General features: G+C 41.0%; 1 protein-coding gene across 5 annotated transcripts in view; it reads right to left on the bottom strand.

Moving 5' to 3' along the window:
• ADAMTSL2 (ADAMTS like 2) overlaps positions 1 to 16,644 on the bottom strand; it is a 94,535-nt gene that overhangs the window by 23,417 nt on the left and 54,474 nt on the right. For all 5 annotated transcript variants that reach the window (XM_032232740.1, XM_032232739.1, XM_032232737.1 and 2 more), the window contains exons 12-14: positions 3,672 to 3,775; positions 1,140 to 1,266; positions 1 to 117 (exon numbers count right to left, since the gene is read on the bottom strand). The exon at positions 1 to 117 is cut by the window's left edge and continues 97 nt beyond it. In XM_032232740.1, the coding sequence (XP_032088631.1) occupies positions 1 to 117; positions 1,140 to 1,266; positions 3,672 to 3,775 (348 nt within the window). The remainder of the gene's footprint in view (positions 118 to 1,139; positions 1,267 to 3,671; positions 3,776 to 16,644) is intronic.

The raw sequence follows: 16,644 nt of genomic DNA, 5'->3' as shown, positions 1-16,644 counted from the left end.
TTGCTGTAGACAGAGCTGTCTAGGCCCGGTGAGAGCATCTTCCAGCAACGGACAATCCGGAACTGGTGGCCTTCTCCGCAGGTCCTGGAGCACTCGCTCCAGCTGCTGGTCTCCCACCTGTCCAAGGCAAGGTGGGGTTTCAGGATGAGGAATAGTGAGGGAGGACAGCCAGGCCAGGCTCTTAGGGGATGACCAGGACTGTGATCAGGTTTGGTTTTGCTATTCTTCAGGGATCTTGGCCCATTTAAGTGAAGTCAACTCAAATAACATTTAAGTCAAAAGCCATTTTGAAAAAAACACTCTGGCCCTCCAACTCTAGAGCATGCTGGCAGCATTCTGATTTGCATACTTCTGTTGCAAAGTGCAGAGTTTTGGTTAACAGATGCCAAAGCTGCCTTCTGACTAGACTCCAATCACAGCCCACCTCAGTGTCCAGACCAGCACAATACCACTGAAAAAGAAGAACAGGAAATCCAAGAAAAAACCAGATCTCTCTGATAAAAACTGAAAGCCAAAAAGGTAAGTACAAAAAATGGAAAGTGGGACACATAACTAAGGCAGAATATCAGCAGATAGCCCAAATATGCAAATCTGGTCAGGAAAGCAAAGAATGACCAAATACAGTTTTAGTCACCACATTACAAAAAACATGTTGAGACGTTGGAAAAAGTGCAAAGAGCAGCTAAGACAATTAAAGGCATATGAAGAACAGTTGGGATGGCATTTTATTTCTCTAATTACCTTTGCTTTGCAGTCATGGACTATGATAATCAACCAATCTCCCTCCCTCTGTGTCATGGTGGTGCTGTGACTGTCCAACCCCGGAGCCTCCCCTGATACTCCAGAAGGAAAATCTCTTGCCTTGATGCAGGAAAGTCTATCCTAGCCACCAATCAGGCTGTGTCCTCCCCCCTGAGACCTGCCTCTATTGCCAAGAGGTCCCTAGCCAAAGCTTCTGCCCTCATCCACCGTTTCTGCCCATGGCCCATTTCTAGATTCTCACGAGAGCAACAGGCACAAAGCCTGGCACTGCATCAGGCACCCTGGCAATACTCTAAGCACAGAAAGAGCACTCCTGGGAATGAAAGCTGCCCAGCTGCTTCTGGGCTTTGGTTCCCCAAGCAGCGAGGAAGGCAAACCTGGGTTGGCATTCTCTTCCCGCACAGAACTCGTGGATGGGCTCAGGCCGCGTGGCTGCATCACAGAAAGGGTCCTCCACCTCAGTGCCATCGTAGCGGATACACATGGCATAGGTGGACATCACTCCTGCATTCAGAAAGACCAAAGCCATCAGACTTTCACTGCCACAGCTGTTTGTCTGCACAGATGCCATCCAGAAGTCTCCCCTCCCAACACCACTGCACCCTCTGAACTGAAGCATCGGTAAAAGTCAAGGCACCTCCTGTCTCCTTTTATCACCTTGCGTGAATTACACTCAGCCCCTCTAATCCCGGCAAAGCAAAGATGGAATCTGAGCTCATTCACCAAGATGAGATAGTGGGAAAGAGAGTGTTCATTTGTTCACTTTGGGAGTGGGAGGTGGGGGGGGGGACCTTGTATTGTTTTTTAAAAGAGCCAGTTTTGGGCATTGAGCATGGAGCCCACTGGGGGAATCTTGGACCAGCCCCTCACCTCATCCCCAGGTGGAGGAGATAGAAGCAGGCACTGGCAAACCACCCCTGAAAACCGTCGCAGCAGGGACCAGTCCAGCCCAATGCCAGAGTCAAAAAGTGACCCGAAGAATTCCTCTCTCCCAAATCATTTGTCAAGGCATTCACAAGAAATTTTCCTGGGATGGGGAGCATAGAAGACATAGGGAAGATCTGGGGAAATTTAGGGGCATGGCCTGTGCAATGAGGAAACATTTTTCCTTTAATATCAGTTATGGGAATTTTTGGGAGCAAAATCACCTTTTTTGATACTTTTGGCAACTTTATCCAAGAAAATAAGTTAAAGGAAAATCGCATCAGTATTTTATACCCCAAACTCTTAACAATAAATTATATTATTATTATATTAAATTCACTCCACCTCCGGCAGTTCTTTAAAAAGATAACCTAACATGATTAAAGAGTGGATAATAGTGGTGATCAACTCTGAATCCCTTTTCCTTAACAGAGAATCTTCTCAAGAAATGACCCAGGAATTCATTCATTAAAAATGAGCATGTTACAAAAGACTGAAATAAAGAACAGATATTCTGTCCAGCACTTATGGAAATTCCTGGTGTTTGTCTCCATCTGCCTGATGTTTGTCTCCAATGGGAAGCGAGCTTCATATAAGCTTCTTCTGTCCTTACCACTCTCTGTTTGGACTTTCTATCTGAGGCGCTGCTGCTACCAAAGCAAACAGGGATGCAGTTTGTTAAAACTCTCTCCATCTTGCCTCTGTAAAAAAGTGGCCAGGACAGAAGGAGAAAGAGGTGCTCTCCTCATCCGATGCAGGAAATGCAAACGCTGTGTGCCTTTAAATAACGGTTGCAGGGAAAGAAAAGGCAGAAAGAGGGAGCCTTGTTTCCTGCTCCTGAGGTATCTAGTAGTTCCACAACAACAGGCTGGGTCTCCGCCTGACTCAGGTGGGCTGTCCTTAATGACAGGAAACAGGAATTCTTCATTGAAAACAACTCTGAGGCTGGGTTTGTACTCTTGTACTCTGTATTCACCAATTCTGGTCTGCAGAATTATTCACAGACCTCTGTTCTGTCTGAAAACAATGTAAATCTAACATCTCTTAAGAGAGTTGATAAAACTCTCTCAAGCTGCTGCAACTAGAGAAAATAGTGCCTGTAAGCATGACCCAAGTCCTGCTCCTTGTACAGTGAATTATTTCTGATCAGATGGTTAGATCCATTTCCAGAACAAAGACTGTTCTGGGACACTTTTATGCCTGACTCTAGATATGCTTCCTATTTGGTATTTGAGCGTTCCTTCCTTCGCATCCCTCCTTACCTCATTATTTTACTTGTTTTCTAGGGGTTTTTGTTTGGAATTAGCTTCTGGAGATTGGTCACCCTCCCACCCCTCAATTTTAATTTAAAGACCTCCTGATAAGTTGAGCCAATCGTTTTCCAAAAATATTCTTCCCAGTTTTTGTGAGGTGCAGCCCATCCCTTGCCAGAAGCCCATCTTGGAGGTAGTACGGACCATGGTCCAGGAATCCAACGTTTTTTGGGCAACACCAACCCTTTAGCCAGTGGTTCACTTCTAGAATTCTTTGTTCTCTTACTGGATGTTGTCCTTTCATTGGCAATGCAGGTGAAAAAACTATTTGTCCACCTACGTCCTTGACTTTCTTGCCAACTGCTTGTAATCACTCAACATTGTTTTCAAGTATTTTTTTGTGTCATTCGTTCCTACATGTAGTAGTAGAAAGGGGTAGAAGTCTGTGGATTTTGTTAGCCACATCTTCGCTTTTTGTGGAGATATGATCGTGTCCCTCCTTGGGCACTAGGATTACAAGAACTTTTGCCTGCCTTTGTCCTGTGCAGAAGTAGCTGCTTCCATGCTTGGATTCTGCCATGGCATATCGGCTCTCCTTGAAAGCCTGTGTAACTAAAGCTGCAGGATGGGCTGCGGGCTCCTTCATGGGGAAAAGACTAACTGGGCCTGTTTCCCTTCCCAAGCAGACTGGCTGAGGTTTCCCCCCTGCAAGCCCTTTGGGGAGCTGCTCACCTGTGGTGCATGTGGAACTGCAGGGCTCATGGGAGGAGAGCTTCCACCGGTACATGTCAGCTGGGCTCATATTTTGGCCCTTCCGGAAGAGCTTCAGCTGGTCCCTAAAGAACAAAAAAGCCCAATGAAGCGTTTGTGGCACAGCCAAGTTTAGAGAGAGAAAGGTTTGGGTCCCAAAGTATAAATTTGGGAAAGATATGTTCACATGGTCTTGCTTTAAAAAATAATGTTTTGGATTGTTTGGTTGTAATAAAACATACCTGTCCTGTTCCCCAAGCAGAATCCCCAGCCCGGTTATTGGCAGAGCTTCCACTGTCTAGAAATAGAGAGAATGGGATAAAAATACCCACAAGCAGAAACAGTTCCATTTACACACACACAAACACAAACACAAACACAAACACACACACACACACACACACACCTGTAAGCTGATTTGTCTATTAGATGCCAAAAACAGCTGATTTCATGCTGTGATGCCACTTCACATAATGACTCCTTTATGGTCTACCCCCCTTAATAATACTCGCTCCCTTCCAGTTGGATGGGCGTAATCCCCTTGGTCCAGGCCATTATTATTAGAAATAACAGAATAACAGAGCTGGAAGAGACCCTGGAGTCTCTTGCACAAGCAAGAGACCTTCTATCATTTCTTGAAAACCTCCAGTGATGGAGCACCCACAACTTATCTGTTCTGAAGAGAGAAGAGGAAGGAGTTCCTGTCTCAGATGGGTGTGTGTGTGTCACAAGGTGGAGACTCCCTCCCAATATATATTGCTGAGAGCTGGAGGAAGGTCTGTTGTAACCATTCAACCATTTCTGAGAAAGAACTTTAAGCTGAGAAAAGGGCTCAATTTAGGAAGTGAATTCAATTCTGTCCAGTTCCTGAATAAAAATTGATTATTACACTAAGTGGCTTCATATCAGGAAATGGCTTGCCTGTCATGGGAAGTTCTGCTTAAAGCTCCAGGAGAGGAGGAGTTGGTGGTGGTGGTAATGAAAGGAAAAGATGAGAAAGAGGAGGAAGAGGGGGAGGCATGCACCAAAAGGCAAGGCCAATCAACAGCCCTAGTGCCTTCAGGGTGCCCCCCCCTTTCCTTCATTTAAGGCTCACTTCACTGGTTTATACACTAGTTATGGAGAGGGGTAAGCTTGCAGCTGCCTTGGTGCTTTCGGTCTAGCCCTGAGGATGTTACCTAGTCAGGGTAATGAAACACATCTGCAAGAAAACAAGCAAGCCCAGAGAGCACCAAGGAGCCCTCATGTCAACCCTGAGCTACAAACCTTCCAGCGAGTCACTGTTGCTTAACAGCATTGATACAGGCACAAAACTCTCACTTTACACACGTAACTCCAGCCAGTGGTGAACTTGTGGTACTTTCTAGGGGAATGGACTACATGCTCCTTGTGCAACCCTGGTCCTCCCTCCGCTGAAAGTTCTGCTCCGAAGGGATGTGAACATCTGGTTGAAAGGCCAGTGCTGACCGCTATCTGAGCGATGAAACACAAGTTTTCAAGAAGCAAACTGGAAAAACCTGAAGAAAGCCTTCCTTTTGACTAGCAATGCCATAATAAATAAGCGTAGATGTATATTTGCAGAAGTAAGATAAGGATATTAAGAAAATATCTACAACAGGCAGAATGTTACACAATCTGCAGAAGAAGAGAGTGCATGTTCACCTGTGTGTTTGTAGGTCTCTGTGTATTATAGTTCTGTTTCATACTCTTTGCTTTAAGAAAAAATAATATGGTATATAGACAGCACAAATTGTGACCTTTTGTGGTGGTGGAGATTGTGTGTGTGTGTGTGTGTGTGTGTGTGTGTGTAAATGTGTTCCAGATTGTCCACCCATCCCCAACCCAGCTGGATGGGTAGGTAGGTCATCGGCTGGAGTCCGAGGGTCCCTGCACCTTTCCCACAACTGTTGTTCACAGAGACTTGCAGAACTGCTTCACTGCTTGAAATGGGCCCAGGACGGAGCATGGAGAAGTCCTGCCTCTGAATTGCCAAATCAGGGCTGCTCACATTTCTTGACAGTAGAAGCTCTGGCATAATCCCTTTCCTTTCCTTTCCTTTCCTTTCCACAATGGGACTGAAGTGCTCTCTTACCTCCCCTCTCCCGCCCCATCCACTGCAAGAGTTGCAACCATGTTGGATTCCTCCTTTCAGCCTTGCTTTTTAGGCTTAAATATCTTGGTTGTAATCCCATGCGTATCTGCCTGAGAGTAGGTCACACGGGACCCTGCGATCTACGTCAAAGTAAACATGGGCACAATTATTCTGCATGAGGTTTTCCATATCTGAGTCAAAGACATTCCAGAAGACCCCCAAAACTCTTCCAACTAAAAACTGCCTGACCATAATAATCCTGACAAGCTCCACTTGAAGAGCTAAAACTGCAGTTAGGATTGCATGGTCAGCTTCTCCAATCTGCAACCTGATCAATAGCAAGAAAATCAAATTTTAGCCTACTGAAAGACCAGCAAAACAAACACATTTCTCTCCTTGCACAATGGAGAGAAATTCCTAGAAAAACTCTTCTTCATCCACCCCAATTTTCATTATTTCTCCCCAGAGTTAAACCACTGGGTGGCGTCATCTGCCAGCACAAACATAAGTACTGTCCATATGCTGGAAAAGGCTAGTTACACGTCTATATTCCTGGCCAACCAAGTGATGCTGTTGAGATCCTTTCTTGGTGCGTGGAGGACCCAACCCTAGCAAGACCAAGTGGCTTTGGGTTTTAAGGCCCCGTGGATCTGGAATTCTTGATTCGTTCTAAGTTCTTGATCCAGACACAGCTTGTGCAGGATATGGGGGTCCTCCTGGACTCATGGCACCTGTTCAAGGAACAGGTGGCAGTGATGGGCAAGAGGGCTTCTGTTGTGCATCAATTGCAACCTTGAGCAGGAGCACTTAGAGTTATATACTGCTCCACGGTGCTTTAGGGCACTCTCTGAGCTGTTTGGAAATGTTAGCCTCTAGCCCCCAACAATCTGGGTTCTCATTTTACAGACCTTGGAAGGACGGAAGGACGAGTCAAGATTGAACTCCTGGCACTAGGCAGAGTTTGCCTGCAATACTGGTGAGGGTTCTCACAGCCTTTCCTGAATTGGGAGGACTTACTCAGGGTGACTCAAGCCTTGATCTCCCCTCCCCCAAATGGATCCCTGCAATGTGCTGTCCTTGAAGGCCATTTGGAACTGTTGCTGCTCCAAAATGGTGCGGACAGTTGTGGATCCAACTCACATGAGCTACGCTGCTTCCATTGGGCTTCTGGGTGCAATTAAGATGCTAGTTGCCACTTGAAGCCCTTCAGGGCCCAGGGCAGGATTATTGACAGGAGTCTCTCCTCTTCTCTGCATTCATATTCTTCAGATATCTGACTATTGGCCCTTGCTTCCTGGAGCACCAGCGACTGAGGGAGAAAGTATTTCAGGACCAGTGAGAAAAGAGTGACAGGCAATGCCATTGGCTCATTCAAGAAAAGCAGCAAGGAGAAAGAACAAAAAAAGGAGGCATGTCAGTGCAAGGCTGAGCAGAAAAGATGAGGTGGGAGAGGGAAACCAGTAAGAATGACAGCTTGCAGAAAACTCTTGAAGAGAAGTCAGTTTAGTGTTAGACATGCTGCTTTTACAGCTTTTCCTGGAAACTGTGAGTGCTTTGAATTATTGAGCTGAGCCACAACAGAGGTGGGTTGCTAATCTTTTTTTTTTAATTTTTTTTTAATTTTTTTATTACACAGACAACAATGGGAAAGGGAGAAGATGGGGGGAAAAAGGGGGGGGGGAGGGGAAACCCATCTTCACATACAATATGTCATTTGATCACAGGTGCATCCCTACTAAGTTTATACATCCCGTATCTCCCTGTTATATATTTAATAAACACCACAATAAGCTAGGGTTTAAAAAAACAAAAAACAAACAAAATAAAACAAGAGAAAAAAAAAGAGTGGGGGGAGGGGGGGAGGCCAAAAAGGACAAAAAAAAAGTCCAAAAAAGGGAAGAAAAAAAACCAAAACCATCATCACATGCAGCATGTCGTTTGGTTACGGTTGTTTTAACATCTACATCTTCAAATAATGTTTACCATCTCAGATATTTCCTCTAATGTAACTAAAGGCCTCATTTTCCTTCTACAACATATATTCAGTTAACATTAGCATTGTTTTCCCCCAGAGAGTATACTTCTATTCATTGTTAACCTTGCATTTCATACCTTCAAACAGAGATCTTATTCCTTCATTGTTCAACAAGGCATCACTGCCTATATATACCAGTTTTCATTTGTTCCCCTATTAGAATTGCCTTATCAGCAGCGAAATATCATTATAGTAAGTTCTTAACCTTATACATTATATCACCAGACCTTATATTAGTACTTCCTTATATCATTGTTGAATTATTTCACAGCATAATTATATCATCATTTACTTTTTCCAACTAAGGCATAAGTGTATCATTTTTCATTTCCAAAATTTTGTTTTTTTTTCCCCTTAGCCATTGATAAAACAAGTCCCATATCTTATAAAATTGTTCATCCTCTTGCTCTCTAATTTCAAATGTCAATTTACTCATTTCGGCACAGTCCATTATTTTTCGGATAACTTCTTCCTCTTTTGGTATTGTTTCATTTTTCCAGTTTTTTGCAAATACAATTCTGGCTGCTGTTAACACGTTTACAATCAAATATTTTAAGTCTTTGTTGTAGGTTTCTGGTAAAATTCCCAATAAGAAGACCTCTGGTTTAAAGTCTATTTGTTTGTGTATCATTTTCTCCAACCACATGTGGATTTTAGTCCAGTATCTTTTGGCTTCAGTGCAAGTCCACCACATGCGGTAGTATGAGCCAGGTATCTGGTGACATTTCCAACACTTTTCTGATTTATTCTTGAACATTCTTGCGATTCTGGTCGGGGGTAGATGCCACCTGTAAAACATCTTATACAAGTTTTCTCTATATGCAGTAGACATTGTCATTTTGTAATTTTGAGATCACAATTTCTGCCAATTCTCTAAATCAATCCCATACTTAAAAATTTTTCCCCAAGCAATCATAGTTTCTTTAACTTGTTCTTCATGCAATTTAAACTCCAATAAATATCCATATAGTTTTTAAATTACTTTTTCATCAGTACCTGTTAGAATTTTGTCTAGCTCAGTCATTTTATTATAGAGACCTTTAGTTTTTCTATCTTCATTATATCTAGATTGTATCTGTACATATGAATACCAGTTCATTTCCATCCCTTCTTGCTTCAACTCTTGGCTAGATTTGAGCTCACCCTCTGTATTCAATAATTCTGTGTATCTAACTGTTTGTTCCTTTTTATGTATTATCGGATACGAAAATGCTTCAATTGTTGATGTCCAGACTGGAATTTTTAAATAATGTAATTTTTTAATCTTTTCCCAATTTAACAACAATGCCTCCCTTATATAATGTCTTCTAAAATAACCATGTGGTTTAGTTCCCTTATACCATAAGAAAGCATGCCATCCCAACAGCAAATCGTGACCTTCTACGTTCAATAATCTAGAGTTTTTTAATGATATCCACTCCTTAATCCACATCAGGTTTGCTGCCTGATAGTATAGCTCCCAATCGGGTAACCCAAAACCTCCTCTTAATCTAGCATCTTGTAGTAATTTAAGTTTTATTCTGGCTTTTTTCCCTTGCCAAATAAATTTCAAAACTATTTTATTTAAATCTAGAAAAAAATCCTTACCCAGTCTGATTGGGATTGTCTGGAACAGATATAGAATTCTAGGTAAAATGTTCATTTTAATTGTGGAAATTCTTCCCATCATTGATAAATGCAAGTTTTCCCATTTCTCCAAATCGATTGCTATTTGTCATTTTAATCTGGTATAATTATCCTCTTTAAGAGTGCTACATCTAGGTGATAGATGTATTCCCAAATATTTAATCTTACTTGTGTTTTGAATCTGCAACATTTCTGACAACTGTTCCTTTTGTGTAGCTGGGATATTCTTTGTCATGATCTTTGTTTTATCTTTGTTTATTTTCAAGCCTGCTACTTCTCCATATTCCTCTATTCTTTCTAACAATTTGAGTGCGGTTTCTAATGGATCTTCAAGAATAAAAACTAAGTCGTCTGCGAACGCTTGCAATTTATACTCTTCTCTCTTAATTTTCATTCCTCTTATTTCTTCTTCTTCTCTGATCTTTCTATTTAAGACCTCTAGTGTTAGGACAAAGAGTAGCGGTGATAGTGGGCAGCCTTGTCTTGTACCTCTCTTTATTTCAATCGGTTCTGTTAGTTCTCCATTTACCATTATCTTTGCTGCTTGTTTCTGGTATATCATTCATATAGTTTGAGTGAATTTCTTACCAAAGTTCATCTGCTCCAGTTGCAAAAACATAAACTGCCAATTCACATTATCAAAGGCCTTCTGTGCATCGAGGAACATCAGTGCCAATTGTTTTTCTGGGTGGGCCTCATAGTATTCCAAGGTATTCAAAATTATTCTCATATTGTCTTTGATTTGTCTTTTAGGTAAAAAGCCATTTTGATCTGAATGGATGAAGCCATTTAAGTATTTTTTAAGTCTCTCAGCTAGTATAGATGCAAATAGCTTGTAATCTGAATTTAATAAAGAAATTGGTCTATAATTCTTGATTTGTGTTAAATCAGTCTCTTCCTTGGGTAGTAATGTGATATACGCTTCTGACCATGACTTCGGTATTTGGTTCTCAGTGATCACTTCATTCATGACTTGTAGGAGTGGGAGGGTCAATATTTCTTCAAATGTTCTGTAGAATTCCACGGGTAGGCCATCTGGTCCTGGGGCTTTCCCATTATTTTGTTTTTTAAGTGCCTCTGTTAGCTCCATCATTGTTATTTTACTTTCTAACATTGTTCTAGTTTCATCTGGTACCTGGGGGAGATTGGCATCTTGTAGATACTTTTTGACTCGTCCCTCCTCCACCTTCTCTTGTTCATAGAGTTTAACGTAGTAGTCGTGTATAATATTTTTTTTCCCGGTATTTCCATACTGGATTTCTCCTTGTTTATCTCTTAGTTGAAGTATTTTCTTTGTTTCTCTCTCTTTTTTCAACTTATATGCCAACCACCTGCCTGGTTTGTTCGCATTTTCAAAATAATTCTGTTTGGCACCTCTAATTTTTTGTGCCAGTTCTTCCTTTTCTAATAGGTCCATTTTGTGTTTAATTATGTCCATTTTTATTTTAACATCTTTTTTTTTGTGGTGCTCTCTGTAGATCTCTTTCAAGTATTTTATAGTCATTGTCTAGAGCTTTATGCATTTGTCTTTTCTTTGAGTTTCTCTTCCTTGTGTAATCTATTGTCAAACCTCTGATAACAGCCTTCATTGTATCCCAGAGATTCTGCAACGACGTATCTTCTTTCCTATTTTCTTTAAGGAAGAGGACTAGCTCTTTTTCCATTTTTTGTACAAACTCTTTTTTTTTCAATATAGTGTTATTTAGTGTCCATCTAGATCTTGCCCTTTGGCCTTTCCATTTAGTTAAAATTGGATTGTGGTCCGCCCAGGTACTTGCTTCAATCTCAATTTCTTTTATGTTGGAGCTCAACTCCGCTGAGACCCATATCATGTCTATTCTAGAGAATGAAGAATGTCTATTTGAGTAAAAGGTATATTGTTCTTTTTTAGCATTTCTTTCTCTCCATATATCTTTTAGATTTAGTTCATCTGTCATCCTAAAAAAAGATTTCGGCAGAAGCTTCCTATTTAATTTTTTTGTTTTATGTGTTTTATAGTCCATATTTTGATTCACAATGCCATTAAAGTCTCCCATCATACAAATATCAGCATAGTCTAGTTCCAAAACTTTTTTGTGTAGTTTTTTTGTAAAATTCATCTTGTTTTTCATTGGGGGCGTAGATTCCAATTAGGAGTGTCTTTTTGGTATCCATAATTTCCACCATCAAAATTCTTCCCTCTTCCTCTGCGTAGACTACTTTTGTTGGGATGTTGCCTTTAATATAAAAGACCACTCCTCTTTTCTTGCAATTTGCCAATGATGAAAACATTTTCCCAAGCTTTGGTTGAGTTAGTAAATGTTCATATTTCTTTTGAATATGTACTTCTTGCAGACAAATTATGTCAAGTTGTAATTTCTCTAATTTATGGAATACTTTCTTCCTTTTAGTTACCGAATTAAGTCCATTAATGTTAATTGTGATCATTTTTCTTTCTTCCATGTTTATACTTTATATACAGGATTTATCGCTCTAGTAGATCTAGGTTCTCGTTTTTCTTTGCGGCTCCCATTCCCTGTCTCCCCTTCTTTCTCACTTCCACCTACTGCTCCTTCTATTTTTTCGGTCGCGGTTGCAGGTGGTTCCAGTATTTGTATCACTGCATCGTCTTTCCCTGCTTTCTCCCCCGTTTCTCTAAAGTATTCTTCGTAGAAAGCTTCTGCCTTCTCAGTTGTATCTATCCTGTATCTTTGTCCTTGCCAAGTACATAGTAAACCTTCCGGTATGAGCCATCTGTAGTTAACACCTTTTTTTATCAATACTTTGGTCAGAAATTGATATTCTCTTCTCCTCTCTCTCACCTCTCTTGGAATTTGTTTGAGTACTACAATCTCCTTACCTTTATATTCTAATTTTCTATCTCTCATTTTCTGTAAGATTTGTGATTTAATTGTTTTCTTAGTAAATCTTACATGTACTTCCCTTGGAAGAGCATTTCTCATTGCATATCTTGTGTATACTCTAAAAGTCTCATCAATTGTTTCTTTTATTTGGTCCTGGGACATCCCCAGAACATCTATCAAAATATTTGAAATTATCTGAACTAAGTCCTCTCCTTTTTCTTCTTCTATGTTTTGAAATCTTAAAAAAAATTCAGACCTGTCCATCTCCCATCTTAGTATTCCACTGCTCTCTCTTTCTACATCACTTAGTCTGATCTCTAGCTTTTCAGTTGCTAATCTTTTTACTACCGGTTCAGGCACGTTCCTGCGCACACTTGCGATGCTTCTGCAAATGCGCAGAAGTGTCCAGCTGTGTAGGCAGAGCCTCCCGCCACCGCTATTACTGGTTCGACTGATCCAAGCCGATTCAGGCCGAACCAGCAGCCACAAGAATCATCTCGCTTAATCCTCTGCAATAGTCAACAAACCAATCAAGTCATCCTCATCAAGTGTCTGCCCAACCTTTTCTTAAAACGCTCTGGAGATGGAGAATCCAAAATTGCTATCAATAGATTGAATACCTGCACAGTTTGGTTGTTTGACTCCTTTGGTTCCAGGGACCCTCCATCATCTATTGTGAAGATTAGCAACCCACCTCTGTTGTGGCTCAGCTCAATAATAGGGGTCCATATGAGGATTATTCATGTCATCACTAGTCCTTCTTTTCTGTAGACTAGCCATAAGTTCCTCTTCTTCATACATTTTAGTCTCCAGGTTGTTATTAATCTTAGCTGCTCTTCTCTGCACTTTTTCCCAATTTTCAACATCTTTTTTGTAATGTGATGACCAAAACTAGATGCAGTATTCCAGGTGTGATCCTACTAAGGTTTTGTAAAGCAGTACTAATATTCCACATGATTTTGCTTTTTTGGCTGCTGCTGCACACTGCTGGCTCATGTTTAAGTGATCATTCACTAAAATGCTAAGGTCCCTCTCACAGTAACTGTTTTTGACCCAGAGTTTATCTAATTTGTACTTGTACCTTTGGTTTTTCCTGCCTAAGTGTAAAACTTTGCTTTTCTCCACATTAAACTTCATTTTGTTGGATAGGGCCCATTGTTCAAGTCTGTCAAGATCTTTTTGTATCCTGAGCTTGTCTTCTGGGTTGTTGGCTATCCTTGCCAGCTTAGTGTTGTCTGCAAATTTAATGAGTTCCCCTTCTATTCCTTCATTTAAATCTTTTATGAAGATATTGAAGAGTATTTGGCCTAAGACAGAACCTTGTAGTACCCCACTGCTTACTTCCCTCCATGTAGACGTAGACCCATTACAGACTACTCATTGAGTATGGTTTGTCAGCCAGTTACAATTCCATCTGATGGTGATGCTATCTATCCCACTTTTTTCTATCTTACCAATAAGTAGGTTGTGGTCTATTTTGCCAAATGCCTTGCTGAAGTCTAAGTATATTATGTTCACAGTATTTTGCTAGTCTACTAATTTAGTCACTATGTTGAGGAATGAAAGAAGATTGGTTTGGCATGATCTGTTTTTAACAAACCCATGCTGACTTCTAGTTATTACTTTACTCGTTGGCAGATCTGTTTTTTATTATCCTTTCCAGTATCTTCCCAGGTATTGATGTTAGGCTGATTGGTCTGCAGTTTCCTGGGTCTGTTTTATTCCCTTTTTTGAAGATGGGAACCACATCAGCTCTTTTCCAGTCCTCTGGTAGTTCCCTGGTGCTCCAGGATTTTTGAAAGATGTGCTACATTTCTGAGAGGACATCTGCCAGCTCCTTTTGAACTCTGGGATGTATTCCATCAGGTCCTGGTGATTTGTATTCATCAAGATCAGACAGGTGTTATCTTACCATTTTTTGGCTTATTTTAACTTTTGTTTCTAGTCTGTCTTTTACAGCTATGTTTTTGATAGATTGGGCTATAGTTTTGTTTTGCATGAAGACCAATGCAAAGAATGAGTTAAGCAGCTCTACTTCCTTTCTACTGCCTGTTACTTCCTTGCCATCTTCTCTCTTTAGTGGACCGACTATTTCCTTGGCATTTTTCCTTGTTATTTATATGTTGAAAAATACTTTTTTTTGTTATCTGAGCCTTTGCTTTCCTGACTCCATCTTTGCAGATTTGGGCTATCTGCTGATATTCTGCCTTAGTTATGTGTCCCTCTTTTCATTTTTTGTAGTCCTTTTTTGTCCTTCAGTTACAGCTCCTCTTGGGAGCTGCCTGTTCAAAAATGAGGACCCAGATTATTGGGGACAAGATGCTGACTCTGTAACCCACTTAGAGAGGGATGTAAAGCACTGTGAAGCAGTATCTAAGTCTAAGTTCTATTGCTATGTCTATTTCTTTAGATTTTACTTTTTTTTTGCCTTTTCAAGAAATTCCACTTTAGCTTTCAAGCTTTTATTTCCATGACACCTTAGTTACTAATTGTAGTTTATCAAAATCTGCTTTCCTACAATTCTTGGTTCAGAATAGAATAACAGGGTTGGAAGGGACTTTGGAGGTCTTCTAGTCCAACCTCCTGTATCCTATATAGTCCAAGCCCCTATATCATTCTGGACAAATTGTTATCCAATCTCATCTTTAAAACCTCAAGTGATGGAGCACCCACATATTCTGGAGGGAAGCCACTGGTTAATTGTTCTCATTGTCAGGAAGTTTTGCCTTAGTTTTAGGTTGCTTCTCTCCTTGAGTAGCTTCCATCCATTGCTTCTCATTCTGCCTTCTGGTGCTTTGGAGAAGAGGTTGATCCCCTCTTCTTTGTGGCAGCCCCTGAAATATTGGAACACTGCTATCCTGTCACCCCTGAATCTCTTTTTCACTACACTAGATGTACCCAATTCCTGAAACCATTTTTCATATGTTTTAGCATCTAGCCCCCTAGTCATCTTTGTTGCTCTTTGTTTGCACTTGACTGTTTTTTTAAAATAAAGAAATACAGAGATTATTTGTTAAAATCAAGGATTCTAAAAATGTGTGCTGACTTGCACTCAAAGTTTCCATCATTTTAATATCTTCAATCAATTCTTCTGTTAGTCATGATCAAGTTCAAGGTATCAGATCCCCAAGCCCACTTGTATCTTTTGAATACAATTTATTGTACTTTTTTTTAAGGTCCCTTCTCGGCCTTATGGGTGGTCTGTGCCTTTCTCAATCTTGGGTCCTCTACAGAGGCCAGGGAGTTTCAGGGTTCTATGCAGAATCTTAGCTATTCCTGGCACTGCACTCATCTGGAGGTTTGTGAGATTCCTGGGATCTGTTGGAGTCCCTCTCCCAGCTTAGAGGTCACAGCCCCGAGTGCTCTTACCATTCACTTTGGCCTTGACTTTCCACTTTCTCTCCAGTCCCTTCTTCACGCCCTGGTCCTTCTCCAGTTTCTCATCCTCCTCTTTTCTGATGCTGCTGTCATTTGACATTTCTACATCTATCACCCCCGCTGTCTTCTGCTTGGTTGGCTTCTGCTTGGTTGGTTGATACCTGCCTGTCTATCAGGATCAAGCCCCACTGGATCTTAGCCCTCTTTTTTCCTACAACCTTCTGCAATTTTTCTCATACAGACTTAAGAGAGTCCAACCTCTATTCTGTACAGATATTCCCATACCCAATGCCACAGCTACTTGGTTGTGTTTTTCAGTGTATGCTGTTCCTACCTGCATCTTAAACCTTGCCATTATATGTTGGATTATTTAGCAATTAGTAATTTAATAAATTTATATGCCGCCCAATCCCGTAGAACTCTGGGCGGCTTACAAAAACAAGATAAAAGATAAGAGTTAAAAATAGAAAAAGAGAAACAAATTTAAAAACAACACACCATACATTCAGTCTAGGTGGGGCTGGACCTCATTCATGAAGTCAACAGCCCCAGGCCTGCCGGAATAGCTAGGTTTTAGTGGCTTTTCGGAAGGCCGAGAGAGTGGGAAGGGTCTGGATCTCTATGGGTAGATCGTTCCACAGGGCCGGAGCAGCTACAGAGAAGGCCCTCCCTCTGAGGCCTCTCTGCATAATCTGCACCTTGGGTCTGGTCCCATCACAAACATGGCATCATACCACTTCTGACTTGTTTCATAATCTGCAGCAAAATCCTAGCAAGTTAGTTAATTCATCCTTTGATTCACATAATTTCAACATTTGTGTTGCCATCAGGTTGATGCATTTTTCTACAAGCAAGTTTATTCTTGACATACAGTATGTTGCTTTTCCTATGAAATAAGGGGGTCCCATCAAAACCACATTCTTGTGTCATATTTGGACTTGGCAAGATAAACTAGGTGGAAACAAGTAAACAGTGGAAAAC

Source organism: Thamnophis elegans, chromosome 16, assembly GCF_009769535.1.
Source record: "Thamnophis elegans isolate rThaEle1 chromosome 16, rThaEle1.pri, whole genome shotgun sequence".
In the NCBI taxonomy this organism is placed as follows: domain Eukaryota; kingdom Metazoa; phylum Chordata; class Lepidosauria; order Squamata; family Colubridae; genus Thamnophis; species Thamnophis elegans.
The sequence above is the reverse complement of the archived record's forward strand: the minus strand, read 5'-3'. Positions and strand labels throughout refer to the sequence as shown.